The following is a 26,135-nucleotide window of genomic DNA, read 5'->3' as shown; positions in this document are numbered from 1 at the left end:
GATGAGTTTGATATCGCATGAATGTTAATTTCACAGAGGGAGGATATCATTGAGTGGGAGGATGGATAAATGTAGAAATAAAAGGATTCAGATGTACATAATCATAATGCATTCAGTCCCAAGCCATTCACATTCACATCTAATGTATTTACAGAAGTTCACTATTTTTACGGTGATAGCACACCCATGACCCAAAAGTGATTTCAATATTTCTTAGTTTTCCTAACCCTACCACTACAGCTGGGTGCAGCCCTAACATCCACTGCAGAGGTGGAGGCAGCCTGTTGACTGCTGAACTCTGATGTCTGCGATGACGTTGGCAGACATCCTCTGGTGGTCCGAGGCCTGGAAGGCCCTGGCTGGACGAGGGTCTCTGGCTCAGCGGCAGGTGCACCCTCCTCAGCCTGAGCCGCTGGAGTGGATGGGGGTCACAGGCAGAGGGGGCTTTGAGTGGCTGGATACCCTTGGAGTGTCCTGAGAGGAGGCCCCTGGGGTGTGCGGATGATGCTCATCCTCGTTGCGTGTTCCCGAAGGCCCTGCCCTGACTCCTTGAAGAGTTGGTGCACCTGGAGGGAGGTTAAGGTGCCTTGTTCCTCTGTTGCCTAATCCTTGATGATGCCCACCAGTGTGCGTGACCATGAAGTCCAGGGTTGAGCGCAAATCTGTCAATACCTGCTGGACCAAGGTGACCATCGTGGTCGTCAACCTTCCCGTGGTGACGTTGAGGCGCCCAGATGTTGGGGCCACGACATTAAACAGAGCGTGGACAGACTCCTCCATCTAGTCCTCTGAGTGACTGCGGAATCTCTGCCTGATGTTCTGCCACCTGTTGTTCTATCTCCAGCATTGAGCTGGCAGTCACTCTCAGAGGCTCGTCATCTGACTCAGACTCAGCAGGTGGCTGGCCTCCAGCAGCTCTCCGAATGCCGGAGACCTGGGCTGTCCCTGCCTCCGACTGCTGTGGGAACGTGTCTGTGAGGTGTTCTCTAGTAGGTGAGCCTGAGCCTAATCTAGAACTATGCCCCACTGAGGTGTGTCTCTGCACTGCTGGAGGGTGCGTGTGAGCACTGTGCTGATTCTTCCTCAGCTTCCTCTTCAGGCGTGGGCTGGGGGCTGGGCGTTATGGTGGGTGCCCTTGTGGGCCTCGATAGAGAAGAGAGTTTTAGTTGATGAGCATGAGGAAGATGAGACTGTATGTCACTCACTGTGATTGTCAGGATGTGATGAACTGATGGAGATGTGATCTGTACTAGGTTGCTGGGACAATCTGATCTCCCCTTCCCCACAAGAGTGATCCCAACGATCTCAGCTGTAGCCTCCTCTAACTCACTGCAGGCAATGATGTCGGCTGCCCCTCCCCCGCCTGCGCTCTTTCCCTTCTGTTGTGGGCAAGCTTGCCCTGGATGAAGACAAAAGAAAGGCATGTGATGAGAAGGGATGGAGTATAGGTTGGGAAAGATCCATGCCCCCTGTGTGTGGTGAGTCCTCCCCAGCAGGTCTGAGGGTGGAATGTGTGCAACATGATAGATAGGGTGGTGGCGAAATGAAAGGTTCCATTAGTTAATCAGTGGTGATCTGTGTCCCTTGCTAATGGTTGTGTGAGATCCCTGAAGAGAGTGGCCCTTTTATTACGAGATGCCACGATGAGAGTTTGCTAATGGAGGGAGCTGAAGGTTGCCTTACCCTGGCAGAGCGGATGAGATCGTTCATCCACCTCCTGCACTGGATGGCATTTTGCACGTGGTTACCAGCTGCGCTGACATCCCTATGATGGCCTCCCAGGAGAGGTGAGACTGGCGTGCTTCCTGGAACAATCGCTGGGATACGGGGCATCCCTATGCGCCCGCACTCCTCTGATCAAAGCCTCGCGGGCTGGTGGGTGAAGCGGGCTGCTGCTGCCTTCTTTTGGCTTGACGACATCTCAAATGGTGCCCTGGAGACAGGTGAGCTGGAGAGAGAGAGATGTGTGCACTCCAGTGGCGTTTAAATATGGTGCCCACCAGGTAACAGCGGGACGGATGAATCAACTCCCGACTCACCAGGTGGCCCGGAGAGGTTCTCGCCCGTGCATAATTAATGAGCTTCTGAGCGCGGAATTGCGTGCGATTTCCTGCCATTTCGAGCAGCGGGATACCTGCCTGCCACCACACTTAGTTTAAAAAACAGAGAGTTCCACCTGTAGCGTTGTATTTCACCATGAGATGAGCTTTTGACCACATATCTGCTCCATCACCAAACTGTCTACTTCCACCTCCATAACATCACCTGTCTCTACCGCTGCCTCAGCTGATCTGCTGCTGAAACCTTCATCCATGCCTTTGTTACCTCTGTCTGGGCTTGACTGTCCCAGTGTTCTCTTTTTTTTGACTAAACTTTTGGTCATCTGTCCAATGATCACCTTATATAGTTCAGTGTCAAGTATGGTTTGATAACACTGCTGATAAGCCCCTTGGGATGTTAGACTATGTTAAGGGTGCTCCGTTAATGTAAGTTGTAGTTATTGTTTAAACCTTATTTTGGGCTATGGAGAATAAAAGGTGAAGAAAGGCATTTGGAATTTTTAGTAAAAAATATTTCCCTGCTTCTTGTCCTAAATGTCTTACATTATCTTCTGTTGATGCTCCCTTCTTCTAAACCCCTCAACCACTGGAAACAGTTTCTTTCTGCCTATTCTGTCCCATTTCATCTTAACTTTAGACACCTCCATCAAATTGTCCTATTCCCCTTCTTTCGTCAATTTTTCAAAGTTTTCATACTTGTGTTTCCTCATATCAGCCTGCATCCTGTGATTAAACCCTCTATGTTAGCCTGACACTTGTACTATAGTGTAGAGCTCAAAACTGTAGAGTACATCAACTTTGATCTCAGTAAATTATATATAGATTCAGTATTACGTTTTGCCTCTTTATATTCTATAATCCCTTGCTATCAAACCTTTTAGATTTATTAGGGCCCTTTCTACTTAAGGATTTACTTAATGTGATAAATTCATTCACGTTAGTTAAGAATCGTTTGCTGGTGACTGGCCCCAGCTGGAACAAAAATGGTAGCTTTGATCATTTCTCCAGGCCATAACTGAGTAAAGTTTTAAAAACTCTCATGTTTACTTAAGTTGAACATAATGGGGAAAAGTAGAAATTTCTTTGACATGCTTCTCTCTTGACAGATTTCTCCCCGCCCCTCCTGATGGTGTCAATTCTTTGCATATGATTCCATTAAATGGGACCTTGAGGCCAATGAGAACATTGCTCTTTAAGGGATCGTGAGAATGAATGGCTGTCACTATTTGACTACCTGACACATCTTGGTCAAGCCAAACCATTTTGCATTTTCTCCCTTTGTTTACATTCTTCTTTCCTTACTTCTGTCAGGAAGATATAATAAAGGATATAAATTTTGTAAAGCAGAGTAATAGGTGTGTGTATGAGAGACTTAATTGAATTAAAGACAGCTGGCCTGAAGGCTTTGATGTAAGAAGAGAAGCTAGGTATGAAATGCTAAATAGCTAAACATGGGTGAAGTTTTAGAATGTGAGGTGTAAAGGGAACATTTTCATTTTAAAATAAACCAGAGTAGCTTGAATTCAAAAGAGGGGGTGAAATGCTACACCGAGCATGAAGAAGTTAAGAAACAGCATGTTTATTTTTCCCAAAGATTACTGGTAAAATTAGTAGTATGATTGATTTTTTATTATTAGAGAGGTAAAGTCGAAAGACATAGTGAAACAAAGGGAATTTGCATTCAAAGGGGAAAATATGTATAAAGGAGAGAAGGCTGTGTGTAAGGGCAGGCATTTTACGATCTAACACAAGTGTGAAAAGCCTCCAGCATCTAGGCCTTAAGCTGCTGTCTAAAAGGAACCGAAGCTGAGAAAAACTCACTTTGGATTCGACTGTCCAGGGTGTGTGCTTTGCCTGGGTCTGTTCAAGTCTATGGGCAGAATTTTCCAGTTGGCATGTGGGGCCCCGCACGCATGCGCATAAAATGATGCGCGGTGATGTCAGGCGAGCGTCCTGACATCACCGCGTGCTATCGCGATATTTCATTGGGCTGGCGGGCATGTGATGCTCTCTGATGCGTGCCCACCATTAATTAACAGGCCACTTAAGATAAGAGGCACCAATCGACTGTGATTTTTCGGCAATCGTGCAATCTTCGGGTCGGGGCACGGGCGCAACGGGCAGGGCAGGTAGGACACATTTGTACAAACCTCATCCACAGATGAGATAAGAGGGCTCTGGGGTCGCGAGTGTGCTCTGTCAAATATTGATGTTTCAAAGTTACTGATTCTTGCCTGTGTGATCTGCAATACTTCAAAACACATACCAGCTGCTTGGTTTGGACTCTCAACCTTCAGGTCAGCACTCTGCAGTGAGGAATCTTTTTTTGGACCTGCATGTTTCAGGAAGCCTTCCCTAAGCTTGGGAATGGGAGCTGAACTCTCCACTGGAGGCACCTCCTCTGAGGAGGGAGGAAGGACTAGAAGGAGGAGGAGGCCAGGGGTGCACATTCAGCCTCCAGCGGAGGCACGTTTGGGAGGACAGGCGCAGGCACAAGGGGTGCAGGGCCAAGAGGTTGTCCAAGGTGGAAGGGGCCGCAGAAGACGCTATTATCCTGCTGCCAGGGTATACAGGCGGCGAAGCAGCTACCTCAATATGTCTGAGGTGCAGTGCCGAAGGAGGCTCCGTCTCTCAAGGGAGACAGTCAACTCTATATGTCAGATGATTGGGCCTGAGATCTCCACTAACTGTATGGGTGGACACCCCATGCCAGTGGCCCTAGAGGTCATAGCTGTCCTCAACTTCTATGCCTCTGGCTCCTTCCAGGGGTCGGTGGGTGATCTTTGCGGTGTCTCCCAATCAGCTGTCCACACTTGAGTCAAGCAGGTTACAGACGCTCTGTTCAGCCGTGCATTGACCTTCATCCACTACCATTGGGACCAGGAAAGCCAGACACAGTGAGCCAGAGGCTTTGCGGCCACTGCTGGCTTCCCCCTGTCCAGGGTGCAATAGACTGCACACATGTGGCCATCAAGATGCCAGCAGATCAGCCCGGTGCCTTCATCAACAGGAAGGGCTTCCACTCCATGAACGTGCAGATAGTGTGTGATCACAGGATGCTGATTCTACAAGTCTGTGCAAGGTACCAGGCAGCTCCCACAAGGCCTCTATCCTCAGACACTCTCAGGTACCAGGGCTCTTCAGTGCTCCAGCCCGACTGGATGGATGGCTGTTTGGTGACAAAGGTTATCCCCTCAGAAGGTGTCTCATGACGCCTCTCTGCCATCCAAGAACAGAGGCCGAGCAGCGCTACAATAGGAGCCACGCCTCCACAAGGGCTGTGGTGGAGAGAGCCATTGGTCTTCTCAAGATGCACTTCTGATGCCTGGACCGCTCAGGGGGCGCACTCCAGTACACCCCAGATCGTGTGTCGCTGATGGTAGCTGCATGCTCACACTCTACAATCTTGTGCTCGAAAGTGGGGACGCTTTGGACGATGAAGATGTAGACGCATTGGCTGCGGCTGCACACGATGAGTTCAGCAGTGGACCCGAGGATGGGCATGCACAGGGAAATGCTGAGGGGGTAGACGCTGACCCGGGCATACTGCAGGGAAGCAGGGACACCCGGGAGGCTTTAATCCAACAAACCTTCAGCTAGCACACCACATATGGACCTCCAGGACAAGCCTGGGCTGTATGCTCCATATTCGAAACATAAGTGCAAAATCTGCCTGATTAGGAACACTAACTAAGGTCCTTGTTAATAAAGCTGAATGTCCCACAAAGCATTCATTACATTATTGGAAACCATCCACCTGCAGAACAAAAGAGGTAACCTCAGCTATGGTGACACGTCTGAATTTAATATTGCAACCAAAGAAACTTAATGAAACAAAATGAAAAAGGTTTTAAAAATCATACCAACTCATAAAGACCTCATTGTGGGCCAACACAAAAGCATTAGTGATAAACCCGTGGTGTGCCTAAGGTGCCTTATGTTTACGGTTTCGGGTGCTATATCTTGGTGCTGACCCCTCGCTGGGAGTGGCATCTGAGCCAGCCTGCTGACTCTGCTGTCCTGTTGGCCTCGATGACCTTGGCAGTTGTCTTCTGGCCCATGGAGCCTGTGCTGGTCCCACCTGGGAGGGAGCTGCCAGTTCCACAGCTGGCATCTCCCCAGTCGTTGCAGCCTGACCGGATGTGACAGTCACTGGCAGAGGAGCGGAGGAGCTGCCGCCCTCATCCGGAGCGCCATGAGAGGCGCCCGCAGAGATGACAGGCAGCTACTGCGCTGATGTGAGGTTGCTTTGAACCTCCCTGCTCACCGTGAATGGATGGGCACCGAACTGGGAAACTTGGTGCCCCCATACCATTTCCCACACTGGCGCTGACCAGCTGAGGTCAATGCTGATGCGAGGGCTTGCTGGTCCAAACCCATCCCCAGGAAACCCTGATTGGTCTCCTGGAGGAGCCTCTCCACGAGAGTCGCCACTCTTTCCATGGAGGACGCATGGCGCTCGGACATGAGGCTCATTGCTTCAGCGGTCGTCCGTGTAGACTCCTCCACCGCGGACACCAAGCCACGCATAGCCTCATGTATCTCCCCCAGATACTCCCACACACCCAACCGCATTTCCTGCGCCTGCTGCGTCGCGGACTACTACAGAGGCACATCATCAGGCACCGACTGAGCATGTACCTGGTTCCCAGCATTCCTCCAACTGCTGGCTTCATCGGCACTCTCTCTCTGCCAGCTCCTCCAGCGAGTGTGAAGTGCCCTCATTGCTGTGCCCTGGGACACTAGCCGATGTTCTAATTCCCACCGAGGTGCTAGTATCTGCGCTGGTGCCTGCCTGGCAGAGATGATGTGACGCTGGTGAGACTTCAGGGCCCTCAGGTGTGAGAGGGGGCCTCTGCTGCTGCTCCTCCCGGCCCTGCTCTGCTGATGCCGAAAGGAAGAACAAGGACATTGGATCAGTTAATGTGGAGACAATGTCAATCTGCATCCCTGTCCCCCAGATCATTATACGCTCATCCTTCCATAAGCAATGGTCGAGCCCAGTTGCAATTTTCAATCACTGAACATTCAGCACTACCATGGCTGCTGGGAGAACAATGGTGACCTCACTGCTGGGCAAACATAACTGCTGGTGGCACCCCAGCCTCACTGACACCGGTGGACCTGGGCACATGGCGCCTCTCCAAACCTAGGGTCTCCTGCTCGAAGCGGCTAAGAATCGTCAACTGGGCCGGCCCTCCGCCAGTCCTCACCCGCTCAGCGGCATTATGTGCATTCTTCTCCTGAAAAGGAGAGACGAGCATTGATTAGCGCTAATTGTACCTGGACTCTCTTCGCGGATGGCCCACCACAACTAGAGCGGGACATTGCAGGGCTCCAGTAGGATAAGTGACCAATGCCAACATGGTACTCACCCTTCCTGAGTGCAACAGGCCTTTGAAGCGCTTGTGACACTGGACCCAGATGCGCCGCACCAGGTCACAGGAGCTCACCACCTCCCCCCAGGCACGTTTGGTCATGAGGAGGGGGGCCTCCTCTTCCTGTCCTGGGGAACCAGGACCTCCTGCCGTGCTGCCACCTCCTCGAGGAGGGCAGCAAGACAATCATTGGAAAAATGAGGGGCTCAGTGCCCCCCTGCCAGCAGCGCTCTGGGAAACCCTTCCACTGGCCATGATTCGCAGCTTTGGAAAGGCTGCAGCAACTTTTTAAAACAGGCGGACGGGTCACCATTGGACCCAGTGGTCATTGCAGCCCTGCCGCCGCCCGCCCACTCCTGCTGTCCTCGGGAGCCACGATTCACGCTGGGTGGGCCTTAATTGGCCTGCCCATGTAAAATAGCAGTGTGGACCCGATATCGGGTGGCGATCGGGTCCGGGTCCACGCCCGCTCCTGCTCCCTCTGTTCCTCCGCCAGCCTGAAAATTCAGCCCTATGTGTTTTACTGTTGCCTTAACAGAGGTGTAACTGGGAGTTAGATTAACTAGGGGATTTAGAAGTTATTATAGTAGTAATTTGTAAACATATGTATGTGCTTAAAATCTTATTTTAAATTTAATAAAGGTTTAATTTAGTTTTGTAAGAAAGCAATAAGACTCTGTGGTCTTATTACTACTGAATTTAAGGCACGCATCTCGAAATAAATACAAATTGTAAAACAGTCGTGGCAGTTGTTTCAAGTTTGCCTCTGGGATTTGAGCAGCTCAGCGTTTAACATCTGTGCCATAACACTACTTTTCACAAAGCATTAATAATTCAGGCAGATTTCTGAGAAAAATCACTTGGGATGTCAGTTGCCAAGATAAAATTTTTTAACATCTTGTCACATGAGGGCCTCTAATTCACAATAAGAAATCTGATACATCAATGTGAAATAATGTGGTAACTGTTTTGCTGCAGTCTTTAGTAACTAGTCTTGAATTTAAGATTGAGGATAACATTTCCCTGCAGCATTTTATTTTTGTTTTTGGTTTATATTCATTCTATAATGATATCATAACTAATAATTTGTTTAAAATTTCCAAATCACCGAAGACTTTAGGAAAGATTTCATAAGCAATGAACTGTTAACCTTCTGGTATGCAACTCAATACTTATGCCTGTCCCTTTTGCTTTGCCAGTTTTTTTTATATTTCCTATCATGCAGAAAGGAAAATTGGCATATTTACTAAATTAATTAAATGTAAAAGGCTTAATATCCATTACAAAACAAACTAAACTAATCTCTTGAATGACTAATAACATTTTTGTCACAGAGAATGGCAGACTCAGGAAGATGGCAAAACCTCTATTGCAACTTTTCAGTTTGTCAAATATCCTGTACTTGCAGTCAAATTGTTTTTTGTTGATTTAACATGTGCATTAGGCAGTGAGATTAAATTTACATGTTGCTGAACAACTTTTGACTCATTAGCCATATTTTCACATGGTGAAATTAAAAAAATGTTTATCATTTCTTGAATTGCATCTTTATTTATTTTCTTATACTCTAGCCAAAACTGATTGTGACATCGTCATTTGGAATTGAGCCAGGGAGAATAGTGGAGTATGTACCATTGCTGGAAAAAGCTTTGGAAAGTGCCCAACACAAGCCAGATAAAGTAATAATTTACAATCGACGTAACATGGTGAGTATCAAATTCAAACTGCTGACCTTTTGACATAAGACCCTTCTCTTTGACCAAGGCCTCTTGATATCAGCTTCTGCTCAGCATATGTGTTTTTAACAGTTCTGCGAATCACCTTAGACCATTTTCTGTGTTATAAGAAGGCAAGAATGCAAGCTGCTGTTGTGTCTGTCATGTGAATGCCCACACACTTCTTTCCAAAGCTGATCATTGATTAGAAAATGGGAGTGGGAACACTGGCAAATTATTCCTCCCAAATTGTGGAATTGCTTTTTATTTATTCTTTCTCGGGTTGTAGGTGTCACTGGCAAGACTAGCATTTGTTGCCCATCTCTAATTGCCCTTGAACTGAGTGGCTTGTGAGGCCATTTCAGAGGACAGAAAAGAGTCAACCTCATTCCAGTGGACCTGGAGACACATGTAGGCCAGAACAAGTAAGGATGACAGATCTCCTTCCCTAAGTGAGTAAACCAGATGTGTTTTTACACCAATCAGTGATGGTTTCAAGGTCACCATTGCTGAGATTAGCTTTCAATTCCATATTGTCTTGAATTGAATTTAATTTCCCCCAGTTGCCCTGGTGGTCTAGTGAAATTACCAGTACAGCACTGTCCTCCCCATTTGTTACTCCAGCTGAGATCATCTAATTTCAGACACATCAAGGATCAAACTTGGTATTTTTCTGGTGTGTGTGTCTTAGCAACATGTTGAACCATTGTGGAAATTTAAAATTGATCTTTTTGATTTGACACTGTTCATTATGAAATGCTACTTAACCATTAATGAGACTGGAATTTAGCACAGTGTACCTCCCTCTTAGTGACATAGACTGGAGTCCAGCTGAAGCTGAGGAGACAATGAGCTTCTCTTAGTCTCTGTGGGCTACAAGAGTCAAAAGTAAATTAATTTATGCAGTTTCAATCCAGCACTGAGTGTGTGTTAATTGACAGCACAAAATTAGCTGTGGGTTGTACACAAGTTGAAATGAGATTCATTGTGTGAATTGATTTGAAAGGTTGTGATGATGTGCAATATCAATGCATTTTTTTACATTAACAATCTCACTTGGAGAGGGTATTTGTTTATTTGTATGGCATGTGTGGGAAATGGAAAATTTACTCTGGTGAAATATTCTTCTGAGGTTGGAGTTGGGTAGAGTAGACAAGATCTGCACCTGACTGATGGTGAGCCTGTACATTCGAATGCTCCATTTACCAGCACTAATGAATCTAAATAAAATCGAACAGTTGTTACTTTATACTTTTTAACTTTAATTTCCATACAATTCACACACAGTACAAATGATCATGATTACCGCATTCATGACAATTTGGAGGAGGCGGTGGGTACTGGTATTGTCACTGGGCTAGTAATCCAGAGGCCCAGGGTAATGCTCTGAGGATCACCAGGGCATAATATGGAATTTGAATTTGATAAATAAAAATCTGGACTCAAAAGCCTAATGACCATGAAACCATTGTCAATTTTTGTAAAAACCCATCTGGTTCACTAATGTGAGGAAACCTGGCATCTTTATCTGGTCTGGCCTACATGTGACTCCAGATCCACAGCAATCTGGTTGACATTTAAATGCCCTCTGAAATGGCCTAGCAAGCCACTCAGTTGTATCAAATAGAACATCAATAAGACCCAAATAGCACTGTGGGTCTACCTACACCACATCGACTGCAGTGGTTCAAGAAGGCAGCTCACCACCACCTTCTCAAGGGCAATTAGGGATGGGCAGTAAATGCTGGCCTATCCAGCAATGTCCACAGCCCATGAATGAATAAAATATATTGTGAGATTCAAATACATCAGTAAATATGGATTGTTGTTATGTGAGAGGGTGAAGTTGTAAGCATTTCATTCATTAAAATACAATTAATGCAATTTGACAATTGTGAAAACTTCAACAAAGTTCATAAAAATTATGCATACACCAATGTATTTCTGATTATATACTTTTAAATGATGTGACAGGAAAGAGTTCATTTGACTTCTGGTCATGGGTTAGACTGGGATGAAGAGGTTTCTGCTGCTCAGTATCACGACTGTGTCCCAGTGTCTTCAGACCATCCGTTGTATATCCTCTATACATCAGGGACGACAGGAGTGCCAAAGGTACGAAACTGTATGCTCCTGTCTTGGCTTGGCTTGGGTTTCCCTAGTAAAAATTTCAACAGCTCAGGCTTGTAGTTACACTGGGCAGAATTTCCCAGTGAGTGGCTCGCTTCATTAAGTGCCAATCAGGCAGCAATGTGCCTTCCCCGAAATCAAGGATATTGGGAACGAAGTCAGTCGGAGGCGGATAACTCTTCATTGCTTGGCAGCACCATTGGGTCCAGGATCACCGACGGATCAAAGCTACAGATGAGTGATTTTCGGTAGGGGGATCACAGAGTGGGGGTCACATGGAACAAGAGTGGTTGGCAGGAAGGGCAGGAGGATGAGTCTCAATGGGCCCCATCCCTTCCTGATGCCAGGTCCCTCGATCAGGCACTGAATGCCTTTGGACGAGCCACCTCCCCAAGAAGCCCACAAGCTTCTCAGGCTTTTCACATGGCGAGTCCTCTGTTCTCTCCTGGGTAAGTACCAGCAATTGTGAATGAGGCCCTTGAGTGGGCATTAATTGCCCATTTAAGGGCCTCAATTGGCAATGTGGTGGGAAGGCTGTCCACTCACCTTCCTGCCATGGACTTAATTGGGGTGGAGTCAGGAAGTCGATAGGGGTCACCACTCACCACCTTCCTGCCTGATTAAGGGGCTCCCCACCACCGAACTTGCCCCAGGGGAGGGAATTAAATTCTAGCTGTTGTCGCATATAAGTTCATTTTAAAAGGCTCTAATGATTTTCTGTTACTTTTGTGCAAATTAATTTTATAACTGTTTATAGAGATTTGTATATTTGATATGTATACAGGTTTAAAACTTTGATTATCAACAATGTTGCCTGGAATATTTTTCATATTTCTCAAATAGCCATATCTATTCATCCTTCACCCATGAGCAAGACAAGTGTCAGCAGGTTGTTCAACCCTGAATGAAGAACAGCTTAACCCTATCTATATAAGCTTTATATACACACAATTCGAGCAGGGATCACTTGCTTGCAATTAAGAGCAAAGATCTAGTTTATTTTTGTTTATCTAACCTGGAGACGCTTAGATCATTTGTAACTTCAAGTTGGATGAAATACATGTGCCAAATGAAATTGGTTGTCAAAATGTTTTTTAGGGAATCGTGCGTGCCTCTGGTGGTTATGCGGTGATGCTAAACTGGACTATGTCAAAAGTGTATGGTCTCAAGCCTGGTGAGGTAAGGCTTATTACTTGTGAAAGATTTTTTTACAAAGACTTCTTTTTGTGGTATATTTGTATAAAGAGCTTTTTGATTTGCATTTTACAGGTCTGGTGGGCAGCTTCAGACCTAGGCTGGGTAGTAGGACATTCCTATATCTGCTATGGACCGCTCCTTCACGGCAATACAACCATTTTGTATGAGGTGGGTAGAAAGTTATTTGGTACTTTTCCACAGAACAGGTTGCAGGGATGAACAATTTAAGTAAGTTAATGACAAAACTTCCATTCGAGGTCCTGAATAATGAACATATAAGGCTTGGGTCTAACCGATCTCAGATATCATTAGGGATACTACAAATAGCGTCAGTGCTGCTAAATTAGGAAAGTGAAAGATTGTCAAGGTTTCCACTTCTGGATAGTTAGCTAGTAAACCCACTGGAAGTGTTTGCGTATTAGATGAATACAGGATCGGGTTTAGCTTTGATGCACCTATAGTTGCCAAGCCTGCTGATGGTCACTCTCTAGATTCTCATGTGAAGAATCACCAATTAGGTGAGGTACCAGAGAGCAGCCAGTGCCTGTGGAGCCAAACTCAAGCTGGGAGTCAATATCTTCAAAAAGGAGAAAATTGATAGAAAAAGGAAAGAAGATGCCTTAATATCTCATGGAATTTGCTGTTAGCAGCAAAGAAGGTCATAATCAAACTAAAAGCTACTGTAACTCACATTTTAAATTTTGTTCCTTTAGGGTGCATTTACACTTTAACAGTTTCCTGTAGAAGAAACAAGCTTGAGCCTGTATACAATAATAATAACAGAAAATGCTGGAAATACTCAGCCAGTTTGGCAGTATCTGTGGAGAGAGGAACAGAGTTAACATTTCAAGTTGTGACCTTCCATCAGGTTACTGTTATTTTTAGTAAATTAAAGGGTACAATTCCAAATGAGGTGCAGGAGCAGGAGACCTGGGTGTATATGTGCATAAATCAGTGAAGGTAATGAGACAGTAAAGCATACACTATCCTAGGCTTTATTAATAGGGGCATAAGTGCAAGAGCAATGAGGTTATGCCTCGTTAAACTGGTGTGAGACACTGGTTCAGCCTCATCTGGAGGATTATGTCCAGTTCTGGGTACCATACTTTAGGAAAGATGAAGGCATTAGAGTGAGTGCAGAAAAGATTCGCAAGAATGGTTCCAGGGTTGAAGAACTTCAGTTACGCAAATAGATTAGAGAAGTTGGGACTGTTTTCCTTGGAGAAGAGAAGGTTGAGGGGAGATTTCATCTAAAATCATAAGGGGTCTGGACCGAGTGGATAAGGAAAAACCTGAGAGTGTGGTGGAAGCAGGTTCAGTCGAGGCATTCAAGAGGGAATTGGACTACTATGTGAAAAGGAGGAATGTGCAGGGTTATGGGGAGAAGATGGGGGAAATGGCACCGGGTAAATTGCTCATTCAGAGAGTCGGTGCAGACACAATGGGCCAAATGGCATCCTTCTGCACCGTAACAATTCTGTGATTCTGTGCGTATTTCCAGCATTTTCTGTTTTTATTTCAGATTCCCAGCATCTTCAGTAGTTTGCTTTCATTTGTTAAAACAAGTTGCTTCTACAGAATCCACTATCAATTTCTCCAGGGACCTTTAGATTGCTCTGATAGCTGAGATCAGTACCTATTCCTGTTCTCCAGAAACTATTCTCTTTAAATCTGTACAAGTATTGTGCTCAAGTCTGATTTGTTCTTGCAGATAATTAATTAGGCATTTTGGCTTTGTTTTACCATCTGTATGCTTTTAACATGGGCATGTATGGCTTCCTTTTACATTAGGACGGTTTTAAAGTTATTTCATTTTTTTCCCTAGTGTTGCAAATGTGTCGAGCAGTAACTGTCTTGTTGTTTATAACCAGTCGCAACTTCATAAAGTATTAGGCCAAGTATTGATGAAACCCTTTAATGCCGGAGACCGGATTTTTACTCTGGATGTAAGTACAGGGGCTGAGGTGGGCAAAGGCCTGAAAGGCCCACCATAATGTGAGGCCACAGGAGATTTGAATTCCCAAGTCTCGTTTAAATACCAGAGCTCATAATCGTGCATGAACTCGGAATTTTCGGTGCCAGTCGGGTCCCCACCTAAGGTTGGGGGCTGGGGGGTAGGTGTAGTTCCTGAGCCAATTGCACTAAGGAAAGAGAGAAGGAAGCCTGAGGCAGTGGATGACGCCCCGAGGTGTCAGCAGTAGGAGGCCTTGACACACTTAGAAACCCAGCTGTTAAAATGGTAATAGGCCGGTTATGTTAAGAATGCAGCAGGGAGCTCTCTACCATCACTGTAACCACCTGCCTGCCTACTGGGTTCAGATCAGTTCCTGGAGCAGTATAAATTGAGAATGTATCAGAAATTGATACTGGCTTTCATCTAATGCAATCAGGATATACTGGAAACCCAAAGTAAGTCAGGTAACATTGTGGAGAGAGAAATGGTTAATGTTTCAGTCAATGATCTTTCATCAGAAATGGGAGCTGTCACAGATGAACAACTCTAAGGAGGAGCAGAGTCAAAGAAAAGGGGACAAGGAAAAAAAAAAAATTGATGATCAAGTGGATCCAGGGGAGTTGATTAAATGATTGAGGTGATAATTATGTGACTCAAAGGGGCAATTATTTGAGAGATTAGAGAAATAAAAGATGTACCTGAGCCCTCGATGATGTGTGAATGATTACTGCAGTTTGGCAGAGCAGGAGGAAAAAGCTGAAAATCTAGCCAAGTGGAGATGGTTCCAGTTACCCAGGAGTATATTGAAGAAAAAGGCAGCTAATCCAGGGGTGAAGATCAACCCACTGGCCAGGTACAAATAGGGGGTCCCCAATTGAAAATATTGGTACACCTATCCCATATAGTTTTGAGATTATCCTTCTACCTTGGACTCTAGGCATGGCACTTGGTTAGGAGACAGGCTGTAGACATACTCTGGTATCTGCTTAACACTTGTTTGTTAGTACTCTTATGATCCCAGCTGATGGACAAGTCAATTCCAGTGGGGAACTTGGCTTGATAGATCTCAACTTTTTTTGAAACTGGAGGAAAGTTACTTAACAAGTTCCCAGGAATCTGCTGATGAGCTTTTAACACAAAAAATACAATATTTATCAGACAAGAAAAATGAACCATATTACACCAGACAAAAAGGTCAGAGAAATCTCAATACAAACACAAGACGATTATTCAAATATTCATTATTTCTTCACCCCAGCAATATCTTTACATTCACACAATTTCAGAAAGAATAAAACAATCTACCATACCTATCTTATACTCTAATATTCAGGATAAGTATGCAGTACATGTGAACCAACTGGTGAACTGTGGTCAGGCACATCATACTCAAAGCAAATGACAGATGCGACCAAAGCCAATTCTGTGGATTTCTCAACAACCCACCCAGACATTTGTCACATTGTGAGCCAACCGGTCTCACTGAAACTTTGTCTTTCTCACAAGGGTTTCCAATCTCCACATTTGAAGAACTTGCCTGGGAATTCTATCCAAACGTCACTCCCATTCGGATGGTTTCAACAAGAATCCACCTCCAGGGTTCCTTTTCTCCTTCTGAGATTCCTTTCTCCTGGATCTCTGCATACACTCGAGCTTCACCTTCCAAGCACACATGCAGATCTCTGGCTGTGCCAAGCAGAACACTACTGCTCCAAAAGTGTTCCTTTGCCCTTACAGTTTGCTAGCATGGAGTCACCAACCATCATCTGCCCTCTCGGATCATCGGGGCTTCTGTCAAGTCCGCTTTGCTTCAAGTCTGCTCCTCGCAGCTTTCTCTTTAAAGCAGAGCCTTTTTCTCTGCTTAGGTCATTTATCTTGACTTGATGTGATTTATATCTGATCCTCGTCTTTATCCATGTCTGGGATTTTTCTCGGGGGCCTTTTTCTGTCCTACTCCCTGGTTTTGGACTTTCTTCCTGGTTTGGGATCTTCTCCCTGTCCCCATTCCCATGTCCTTGTCTTGAAGCATCATTGGCTGAAGCCAGTCGAGATTATCTGCTAATATATTAACAGCGGCTCCAGTATCAATTGTAAAGGTTGTATCGAAGCCTTGAACTTGCGCTGTAACTGACGAATAGTCTGGACAGACTATCAACTTCCCCTAGGAAGTCTGTAATTTCGTCTTCATCTTGATTTTCCATTTTTTCAATGGACTGTGTTTCATAAATACTTTCTTCCCTTCTACTTCGATTAAGATTGTTAGATTTGCAGAAGCACTTAAAATGTCCAGTTTTGCTGCACTGGGAAGCATTCTTCATCCATGGCTGGGCAGCCATGGCGTCTGTGCTGGGTTTAGATGCCACAATGCAAGCATCTCAAGATGGCTGCTGATGTGTTCTGCGTCCTTTTGCATGGTTTGGCGGACTTTTTTGTGGATGGGGCCACTGCACGTGGTCCTACCCAGTCTACAGAGTCATGTGAAATCTCAGAGTTGCCATGAAGTTTAGCCCTGTTAAATTTTCGAAACTTGGCCTGCCTTGCACATTGGACCCTTTAATCCAAAGTAAAATTATCTTTGGTCTGCAGAAAGTCGATGAGTTTTTCGTCCTGTAGCCCCAGGACAATGCGATCATAGATTACTCGTCCTTCAGCACCCTGTATCCACAAGAACTAACTAGGCAATATAGGTCAGGTAAAAATAATTCAGTCGATTCCCCAGGTGGTTGCAAGCTCTGGTTAAAACTCACTCGCTCAATTACTAAATTTCACTTTGGGTTAAAATAAGTGTGAAAGGTTTTAAGAATGGTCTCAAAGTCCATGGTGGACTTCTGCACGCCCTACCTCAGGAGAACATCGGTCTGCTACTGGACCTAAAGCTTAAAGAAAGGAAGCTTGAAGCTTTTGCTCCTTCTTGTGAAGGCTTGATGCTGCTCAATACTGGAGAAAATGGCATTTCCATCACTCCCACTGCTGGCCTCTCTGCAGGCACTCGAGGCAGTCAAATGGGTGGGTTAGGGACAGGGACTGCTCACCAGCGACGGTCATCATTACCTCTGTCCAGTGTGCCGCCTCCTTCCACCAATTTGTTACGAGCTGCTATCAAGCTATATTTCAGTCCGTGGTTCCTTTGATAACACCAATGTGTTTTTACATCGATATCTCCACAGCAGCCACATGTTCTGAGATGGCTGTTCTATCTTGGACTCTAAGCATGGTAGGCAGACTGTAGACATCCTCTGGTAGCTGCTTAACACTTTTTTATTAGTACTACTTCGAAACAGGTTACAGTGTAGGCATGGTGTTCCAACCCCTCATGAACATCAAACACATGAGTAACTGATGTCAGTAGTACATCATCATCTATGCCATACCTTAGCATATCCCATGTTAACCCTTTATGCTACACAGTAATGCCAGATGTCCAAGAGAAAAAGGGAGCTGTAGTTAAGGTACATAGTGGTAAAGTTCATTGCCTGCTTGCCTTCAGGTTCCCCCTGCAGTAATTGTTGAGGGCAAGCCAACCCTAGAGGTTGCCTATACTTGAAATAAAAAACAATGCTTAAGTAAAGAGCATCCCAACTGCTGCTACTGCTGCCGGCTAAGATACATGATGGCCTGTTTCCCATCTCCCAATGTCCAAGCACCACCCTTCCCCAGATTTCCTCCCCTGCAACTATTGCTCTCCCTCATCCTGACGCTGATTGTGATTTCTCCCCATCTTCGAAACACATGTTTTGAATCCCAGCCAGCGATCCATTAGCCATGGTCATAGCAGCAGCCCAAACTTCCAGGAACTTAACTCTGCTCCTTCCATAGTGCTGTTACTGATCTGTAAAGCCCAATATCTGGGCCCCTTTGGGGTGGGGTTGAGAGGGTGGACAAGAATACAAATTTCAAATTCCTAGCACCCCAAAAGCCTGATCGATGCATAAACTCATTGCTCTGTTATTCAGGGTGGGAAATTTTAATGGTCCAATTTGATATTTTCTGTGTAAAATAATTGAGTCTTATCTGACAAGGTTTACAGCTCCTAGATTTTGCCAGATAAATAACAAATAGTCATTTGGTAGTACAGAACTTGAGTATTGCTGAAAAAAGAGACATGTCTCTTTTTTCAGATAAATAACAGTGATTATGAAGTTGCAACATGCATCTGCCAGTATTCAGTGTATAAGGTTCTCTAGATAGATAGATAATCAATACCTTAGTTAATCTTTCTCATCTGTTATCATAAGGTCAATTACCATAGAAGACCTATTCCCAATGGCTATTAGTATACTGCCAAAAATATAAGTCAAGCCACTTGCTGTGGAACAGGTTAATGACCCTATGTTTATTTAAAAATTGCTTTGTCCTACATTTGCGTAACATTGAAGTTAAAGTGCATCGGGTCATCAGTGGTCAGATAATATCCATCCAAACTTTTTACAGCTAGCTTAGTGGTACAGCCTTAACCTGAATGTTGCTTGTTAACTTAAATGCCAATGTCTTAATTGCCATATGATTGTTTGCAAAATAGAAGTAAGTTTTAGAAGAATAGAATTTGCTATAGCAGTTCAACATTTTGTAGACAAAATGACTGGAATGATTAGTAACTTCCACACAATTTCATCATTTAATGTTGTGCTGTTAACTTTGTAGATTTCTTAATAACTAGATGCCTGTTACTGTTCTGTTCACGGCCTTCATCTTTGAACTCATTATGGAATCATATTTTAATATCTGAATTCAACAATAAAGTAACAACAGTATAACATATGCAAGGTATTCATCTATTTTTTTTTACCAGATGAACAAGATTCTCCCGTAAACCTATCGAACTTGCTGGCACAAAATGACAACAATAAGAGTACAGCATAATATGGCGAATTGTAACAGTATCATTGCATCAATGCTGCAAATGTGTAATCATACCATAAAACACACCTTGACATGCATGAGTAATATAATACTGTCTGCAAGCTATCCAGTGAAAACTTAAGGATTTTAACATTTTAATTCTTAGAGATTAAAAAATGGGAACAATGTACAATTCATACTTGGAGGCTATACTAGAAATAATTTACACTAGAATTGCTACCAGTTAGTGATTAATATGAAATTAGTAGAATGCACACATAGGAATTATTGGCTTCTGAATGAGACAGCTTCTTATAATGCATTTTTAAAAAGAAGATGAATGTTTTAACAGTTCACTGGAGTAGATATTTTTCTCAATCCATCTCTATTTTCAATTATCCATTCCTCTTTGCAGGGCAAGCCTGTTGGGACCCCAAATGCTGGAGCATATTTTCGTTTACTGTCAGAACATGGAGTAGTAGCTATGTTCACTGCACCAACTGCATTGAGAGCTATTCGCCAGCAAGATTTTGAAGCAGTACTTGGAAGACAGTACCATTTTCCAAGGTGACTTATCACAAGCTTAAAGGTCAAAAAAACTTTTATAGGTTTTTTTTACACTGTAATTCTCTCCCAAATTTATCAAATGCAGGGACGTTTATATTTATATTGTGAACTTGATCTGACATTTTGACACTAGATAAAAACAAAAAACTACTGCGGATGCTGGAAATCCTTTCTTCCCCCTCCCTTTTGTTTTTTCCAATAATTTATATAGATTTTTCTTTTCCCACCTATTTCCATTATTTTAAAATCTATACCTTTAATACCCTGTCAGTCTCTCCACCCCACCCCCACTAGAGCTGTTCCTTGAGTGTCCTGCCATCCATTCTTAATTAGCACATTCGTTTAGATAATATCACCACCTTCAACACCTCTTTGTTCCTTTGTCTGTGACATCTTTTGATTATCTGCTCCTATCACTGCTTGCTTGTCCCTACAACCACCACTCCCCCCAACTTCTCTCCCCCCACCCCACCCCCCACCTTAAACCAGCTTATATTTCACCCTTCTCCTAATTTTACTCAGTTCTGTTGAAGGGTCATGAGGACTCGAAACGTCAACTCTTTTCTTCTCCGCCGATGCTGCCAGACCTGCTGAGTTTTTCCAGGTAATTCTGTTTTTATTTTGACACTAGGCCTGGGCCATGTTTAGCAGAAGTTATTTGGACACAACAGAGGAAGACATTGATATACATAGGCTCCTTTTTGGGAGTGAAACAATCACAACTTACACCAATTTCTGGACATGAGATCTTGCAGCTCATCTGCAGCAATGTAATGACCATCACCATGTTGGTTCTGATTTTAGGCATCTCAAGTGCCTGAATGGACCAATTTAAATGTATTTTAGAACCTTTTGCATAATGTATGAAAAATTAAGTGGTGCATGTGCCGTGCAAGTTCTAACAAGTTTTCCAGTTTTACAGCCAGTCTGTTATCAGAACTGAAAAATCAATTGGTTTCACTTTTGATAAAAGCTAAATTTCTTTTGTAACAAAGGCACTGAAGCTGGTAGTAATTGTTTTCCTCAAGGGAATGATAGAATGGAGAACTACCTGATTTTTAAATAAAATAATTGACTTGTTACATTTATCATCACCATCTTTAAAATGGAATGGTGGAAATAAATACGTCTTTCAGAAAATAAAGTGCATGAGTATTTTGAGACATGACATGTGGTGGGTGTTGCGTGGTTGGGATGATTGGATGGCTTTGGAGCTATGGTTCCCAAAGTAGCACCTCTGGAGTTTTCCTTGTAGCATGTTTGTTGCAGACTAATTGATAGTGATTGATTACCGTGATTAATCAACAGCTCCGTTATCTTTATATCATGCAATGATCTGGATGGTAGAAAGTGAACAAGATGGACCTTGGTCATTCTTTGCCTACAGTTCCTATATTCAGATGAATGGATTTAGGTAAGGACAAACCTACCTTCCCCAGATTTAGAGTCATAGAGGTCTACAGCACAGAAAAAGGCCCCTCAGCCCATCGAGTCCATGCCGGTCAAACAAGTACCTAACTATTCTAATCCCATTTTCCAGCACTAGTCCCATAGCCTTGTATGCCATGGCATCGCAAGTGCACATCCAAATACTTCCTAAATGTTATGAGGGTATTTGCCTCTACTACCCTTTCAGGCAGTGAGTTCCAGATTTCCACCACCCTCTGGGTGAAAAAAATTCTTCCTCACATACCCTCCAAACCTCCTGCTCCTTACCTTAAATCTATGCCCCCTGGTTATTGGTCCCTCCACCAAGGGGAAAAGTTCTTTCCTGTCTACCCTATCTATGCCCCTCATAATTTTATACACCTCAATCATGTGCCCCCCAATAATCTTCTCTGCTCCAGGGAAAATAACCCCAGTCTGTCCAATCTCTCCTCATAACTAAAACTCTCCAGCCCAGGCAACATCCTGGTAAATCTCCTCTGCACTCTCTCTAGTGCAATCACATCCTTCCCTATAGTGCAGATTCCAGAGCTGCATACAATACTCTAGCTGTGGCCTAACCAGCATTTTATACAGTTCAGCATAACCTCCCTGCTCTTATATGCCTCAGCTGATAAAGGCAAGTATCCCATATGCCTTCATAACCACCTTATCAACCTGTCCCGCTACCTTAAGGGACCGGTGGACATGCACACCACATGCACATGTCCCTATGATCCTCAGTACTTCCCAGGGTCCTACCATTCATTGTATATTCCTGTGCCTTGTTTGTCCTGCCCAAGTGCATTACCTCACACTTATCCAGATTAAATTCTATTTGCCACTGATCAGCCCATCTGACCAGCCCATCTATATCCTCCTGTAATCTAAGGTTATCCTCCTCACTATTTACCACCCCACCAATTTTCATATCATCCGCGAACTCACTGATCAACCCTCCTACATTCAAGTCTAAATCATTTATATATATATATATATATATATATATACCACAAACAGCAAGGGTACCAACACCAATCCCTGTGGAACTCCACTGGACTCAGGCATCTAGTCACAAAAACACCCCTCGACCATTACCCTCTGCTTCCTGCCACTCAGCCAATTCTGGATCCAATTTGCCAAATTGCCTTGGTCCCACAGGGTCTTACCTTCATTATCAATCTCCCATGTGGGCCCTTATCAAAAGCCTTGCTGAAGCCCAAGTAGACTACATCAATTGCATTGCCCTCATCTACACACCTGGTCACCTCTTCGAAAAATTCAATCAAATTTGTCAGACATGACCTCCCCTTAACAAAACCATGCTGACTGTCGTTGATTAATCCCTGCCTCTCCAAATGTAGATTAATTCTGTCCCTCAGAATTGCTTCCAATAGTTTCCCCACCACTGAGGTTAGACTGACTGGCCTGTACTTCCCTTCTTCCCTTCTTGAATAACGGTACCACATTGGCTGTCCTCCAGTCCTCTGGCACCTCTCCTGTGGCCAGAGAGGTATTGAAAATTATTGCCAGTGCCCTTGCTATCTTCTTCCTTGCCTCACTCAACAGCCTGGGATACATTTCATCCAGGCCTGGAGATTTATCTACTTTTAAGCCTGCCAGTCCACTTAGAACCTCTTCCCTTTCTATGCCAATTTCTTTAATTATATCACAGTCCTTCTGCCTGATTTCCATACCCACATTGTCCCTCTCACTTGTGAAAACCGATACAAAGCATTTATTTAGAACCCTACCTACGTCTTCCGGCTCCACACACAAATTACCACTATAGCCCTTAAGGGGCCCTACTCTTTCCCTAGTTATCCTCTTACTCTTAATGTACTTGTAAAATAACTTTGGATTTTCCTTTATTTTAACCTGCCAATGTTTCTTCATGCCCCCTTTTATGCTCTCCTAATTTCCTTTTTAAATTTACCCCTTCACATTCTATACTCTAGAGCTTCCGCTATTTTGAGCCCAACATCTGCCATAAGCCTCACTTTTTCTCTTTATCCAGTCCTGTATATCCCTCGACATCCAAGGTTCCCTGGATTTGTTGGTCCCACCCTTTGTCTTTACTGCAATATGTTGGCCCTGTACTCTCCCTATTTCCTTCTAGAATGACTCCCACTGCTCTGACGCAGATTTACCTAAAAATAGCTGATCCCAGTCCACTCTGGCCAAATCATACCCGATCTTATTAAATCGGCCTTCCCCCAGTTTAGAACTCTGATTTCTGGCCCATCCATGTCCTTTTCCATAACAACCTTAAATCTAACGGAGTTATGATCACTATCTGCAAAATGCTCCCCCACTGATACCTCTACCACTTGCCCGGCTTCATTCCCTAAAATTAAGTCCAGGACCGCCCCCTCTCTTGTAGGATTGGCTTAAAAAGCTCTCTTGGATGCATTTTAAGAATTCCGCTCCCTCTAAACCTATCACACTATGACTAACCCAGTTAATGTTGGGGAAGTTGAAATCCCCCACTATTACTACCCTATTATTTTTACACTTCTCTGAAATTTATCTACATATCTGCTGTTCTATTTCTTTCTGACTGTTTGGGGGCCTATAGTACACTCCCAGCAATGTGATTGCTCCTTTTTTGTTTTTCAGTTCTACTTATATGGCTTCATTTAAGGAGCCTTCTAAGATGTCATCCATCCTCACTGCTGTAATTGATTCCGTGGTCAATATTGCAATACCCCCTCCTCTTTTACCTCCTTCCCTGCCTTGCCTGAAGACCTTATATCCTGGAATATTGAGCTGCCAATCCTGCCCCTCTCTCAACCATGTCTCTGTGACAGCAATGACATTATACTTCCATGTGTTAATTTGTGCCCTCAACTCATCTGCCTTATTAGTCAAACTCCTTGCATTAAAATAAATACCATCCAACCTTGCCAAACTCCCTTGTGCCTTAACTGGCCTATAATTTCTATGCCTTCCAGTCTCCCTTGCTCTCTCTTCTAATTTTGGCTGTGCATCTTCCCCTGCTGAACCTCCTCTCAGAATCCCATCCCCCTGCCAAGTTAGTTTAAACCCTCTCCAATTAGCACTAGCAAACCCACAAGGATGTTGGTCTCATTCTGGTTCAGGTGCAACCCAGCTGTACTGCATATCAGCAGTGCACAAGTGACCAAAGATATGGTCTGATCTAACACTGCCACTTGAAGCTGTCTTAGAATGCATTTACACTCAGCAGGATTTGAACTAGCCACAGAGGTCTGAGTGCTCTGCCAAGTTCTAACATCTGGATATCCCATGTGTACTTTCAAGAGAAGACTTATTGTCTTCTATAAGAAGGCCTTGTACCCACCGCCCCCAGAAACGGTCCCAATGTCCCAGAAATCTAAAACCCTCCCTCCTGCACCATCTCTCCAGCCACGCATTCATCTGGACTAACCTCCTATTTCTATACTCACTAACACATGGCACCAGAAGTAATCCAGAGATTACTACCTTTTGAAGTCCTGTTTTTTAATCTGTTTCCTAGCTCCCTAAGTTCTGCTTGCAGGACCTCATCCCTCTTTCTACCTATGTCATTGGTATCAATATGTACCACGATCTCTGTCTGTTTGCCCTCCCACTTTAGAATGCCCTGCAGCCATTCAGTGACATCCTTGACCCTGGCACCAGGGAGGCAACATACCAGCCTGAAGTCACATCTACGGCTGCAGAAACACCCGTCTGTTCCCCTTACTATTGAGTCTCCTACCATTATTGCTCTTCCCCTCTTTTTCCTCCCCCACTGTGCAGCTGAGCCACTCACAGTGCCGTGAGCGTGGCTGCACTCCCCAGAGGAAGCATTACTCTCACCATTTTCCAATATAGAAAAACGGTCCTCAAGCGAGATGCACCCTGGGGATTTCCTGACTACCTGCCTGACACCTTTCTTCTGACTGATGATCACCCGTTCCCTCTCTGTCTGCATTTCCATAAGCTGTGGGGTGATGATGCCTAAAAACGTGCTATCCACAAAGCACTCAGCCTCGTGGATGCACCTCAGTGCCTCCAGCTGCCCTCAAGCTCCGAAACTCAGAGCTCAAGTAGCTGCAGCTGGTGGCACTTCCTGCACACGTGGTTGGTCAGAGCGCAAGAAGCATCTAGGACTTCCCACATGTTGCAGACGGTACATAACACGGGACTGAGCTGCCCAGCCATGCCTCTAGTTGAAAAAAAAACCTTTAAGTTAAATACAGTAAGAAAAAAAGTTAAATTATTTAGATACTTTAAATAAAAACTAGAACCTTACCTTTCCTTAGTTTAATCTATTTTAAACTGGAGAAAAAAACTCACCCACTACTCACCAATCAGCTCTCACCTTTGTGCTGATGTCACTTTTTGAAGCTTCCCCACATTTGCGCTGGTTCTGATCTCTCCGCCGCTCTCTCACACTGTCTTGTGATGTCACTCTTGTTATTTTCAACGAGAACTGACTGCAGGACATTCTTCCCAGACCGCTTCACTGCGATGCTGAATGCAGGACACTCTTCCCAGCTTTATTGGTTTGTATTGTTAAAATCCCAGCCAGCAAGAGAATTCTTCCCTCTAACCTAGTCTTTCAGCTGTTACCCTTTGCCAGGTTCTACACCACAGTCTTGAAGTTGTGTGTATTTATATTAAAATCACTGGAAAATCAGCATTTATATTTTATACTGCAGAATGCAATCCCAGAATTTTGTGTATCAGTTATTGGTTGAGATTTTGGCTTCTCTGCTTGTCTGTTTCTTGATCCTTTCTCAAAGACCGGGTTACTAGTCCCACGTTAATTCAGCTCAAACTGTTCTGGCACCCCATCCTCAAACATTCACTCCCTCCATCACCAACGGCCAGTGGCAGCTGTGTGTACCATCTACACTGATGT

The 26,135-nt window shown here is 44.3% G+C and overlaps 1 protein-coding gene across 2 annotated transcripts in view; it reads left to right on the top strand.

The window, feature by feature from the left end:
• Window positions 1–26,135, top strand: part of acss3 (acyl-CoA synthetase short chain family member 3) — an 88,449-nt gene that overhangs the window by 25,728 nt on the left and 36,586 nt on the right. For both annotated transcript variants that reach the window (XM_078567938.1, XM_078567937.1), the window contains exons 4-8: window positions 9,010–9,144; window positions 11,128–11,268; window positions 12,382–12,462; window positions 12,553–12,648; window positions 19,689–19,840. In XM_078567938.1, coding sequence (XP_078424064.1) covers window positions 9,010–9,144; window positions 11,128–11,268; window positions 12,382–12,462; window positions 12,553–12,648; window positions 19,689–19,840 — 605 coding nt within the window. The remainder of the gene's footprint in view (window positions 1–9,009; window positions 9,145–11,127; window positions 11,269–12,381; window positions 12,463–12,552; window positions 12,649–19,688; window positions 19,841–26,135) is intronic.

The sequence above is a fragment of the Cetorhinus maximus genome, chromosome 22 (genome assembly GCF_964194155.1).
Source record: "Cetorhinus maximus chromosome 22, sCetMax3.hap1.1, whole genome shotgun sequence".
Classification (NCBI taxonomy): domain Eukaryota; kingdom Metazoa; phylum Chordata; class Chondrichthyes; order Lamniformes; family Cetorhinidae; genus Cetorhinus; species Cetorhinus maximus.
The sequence above is the reverse complement of the archived record's forward strand: the minus strand, read 5'-3'. Positions and strand labels throughout refer to the sequence as shown.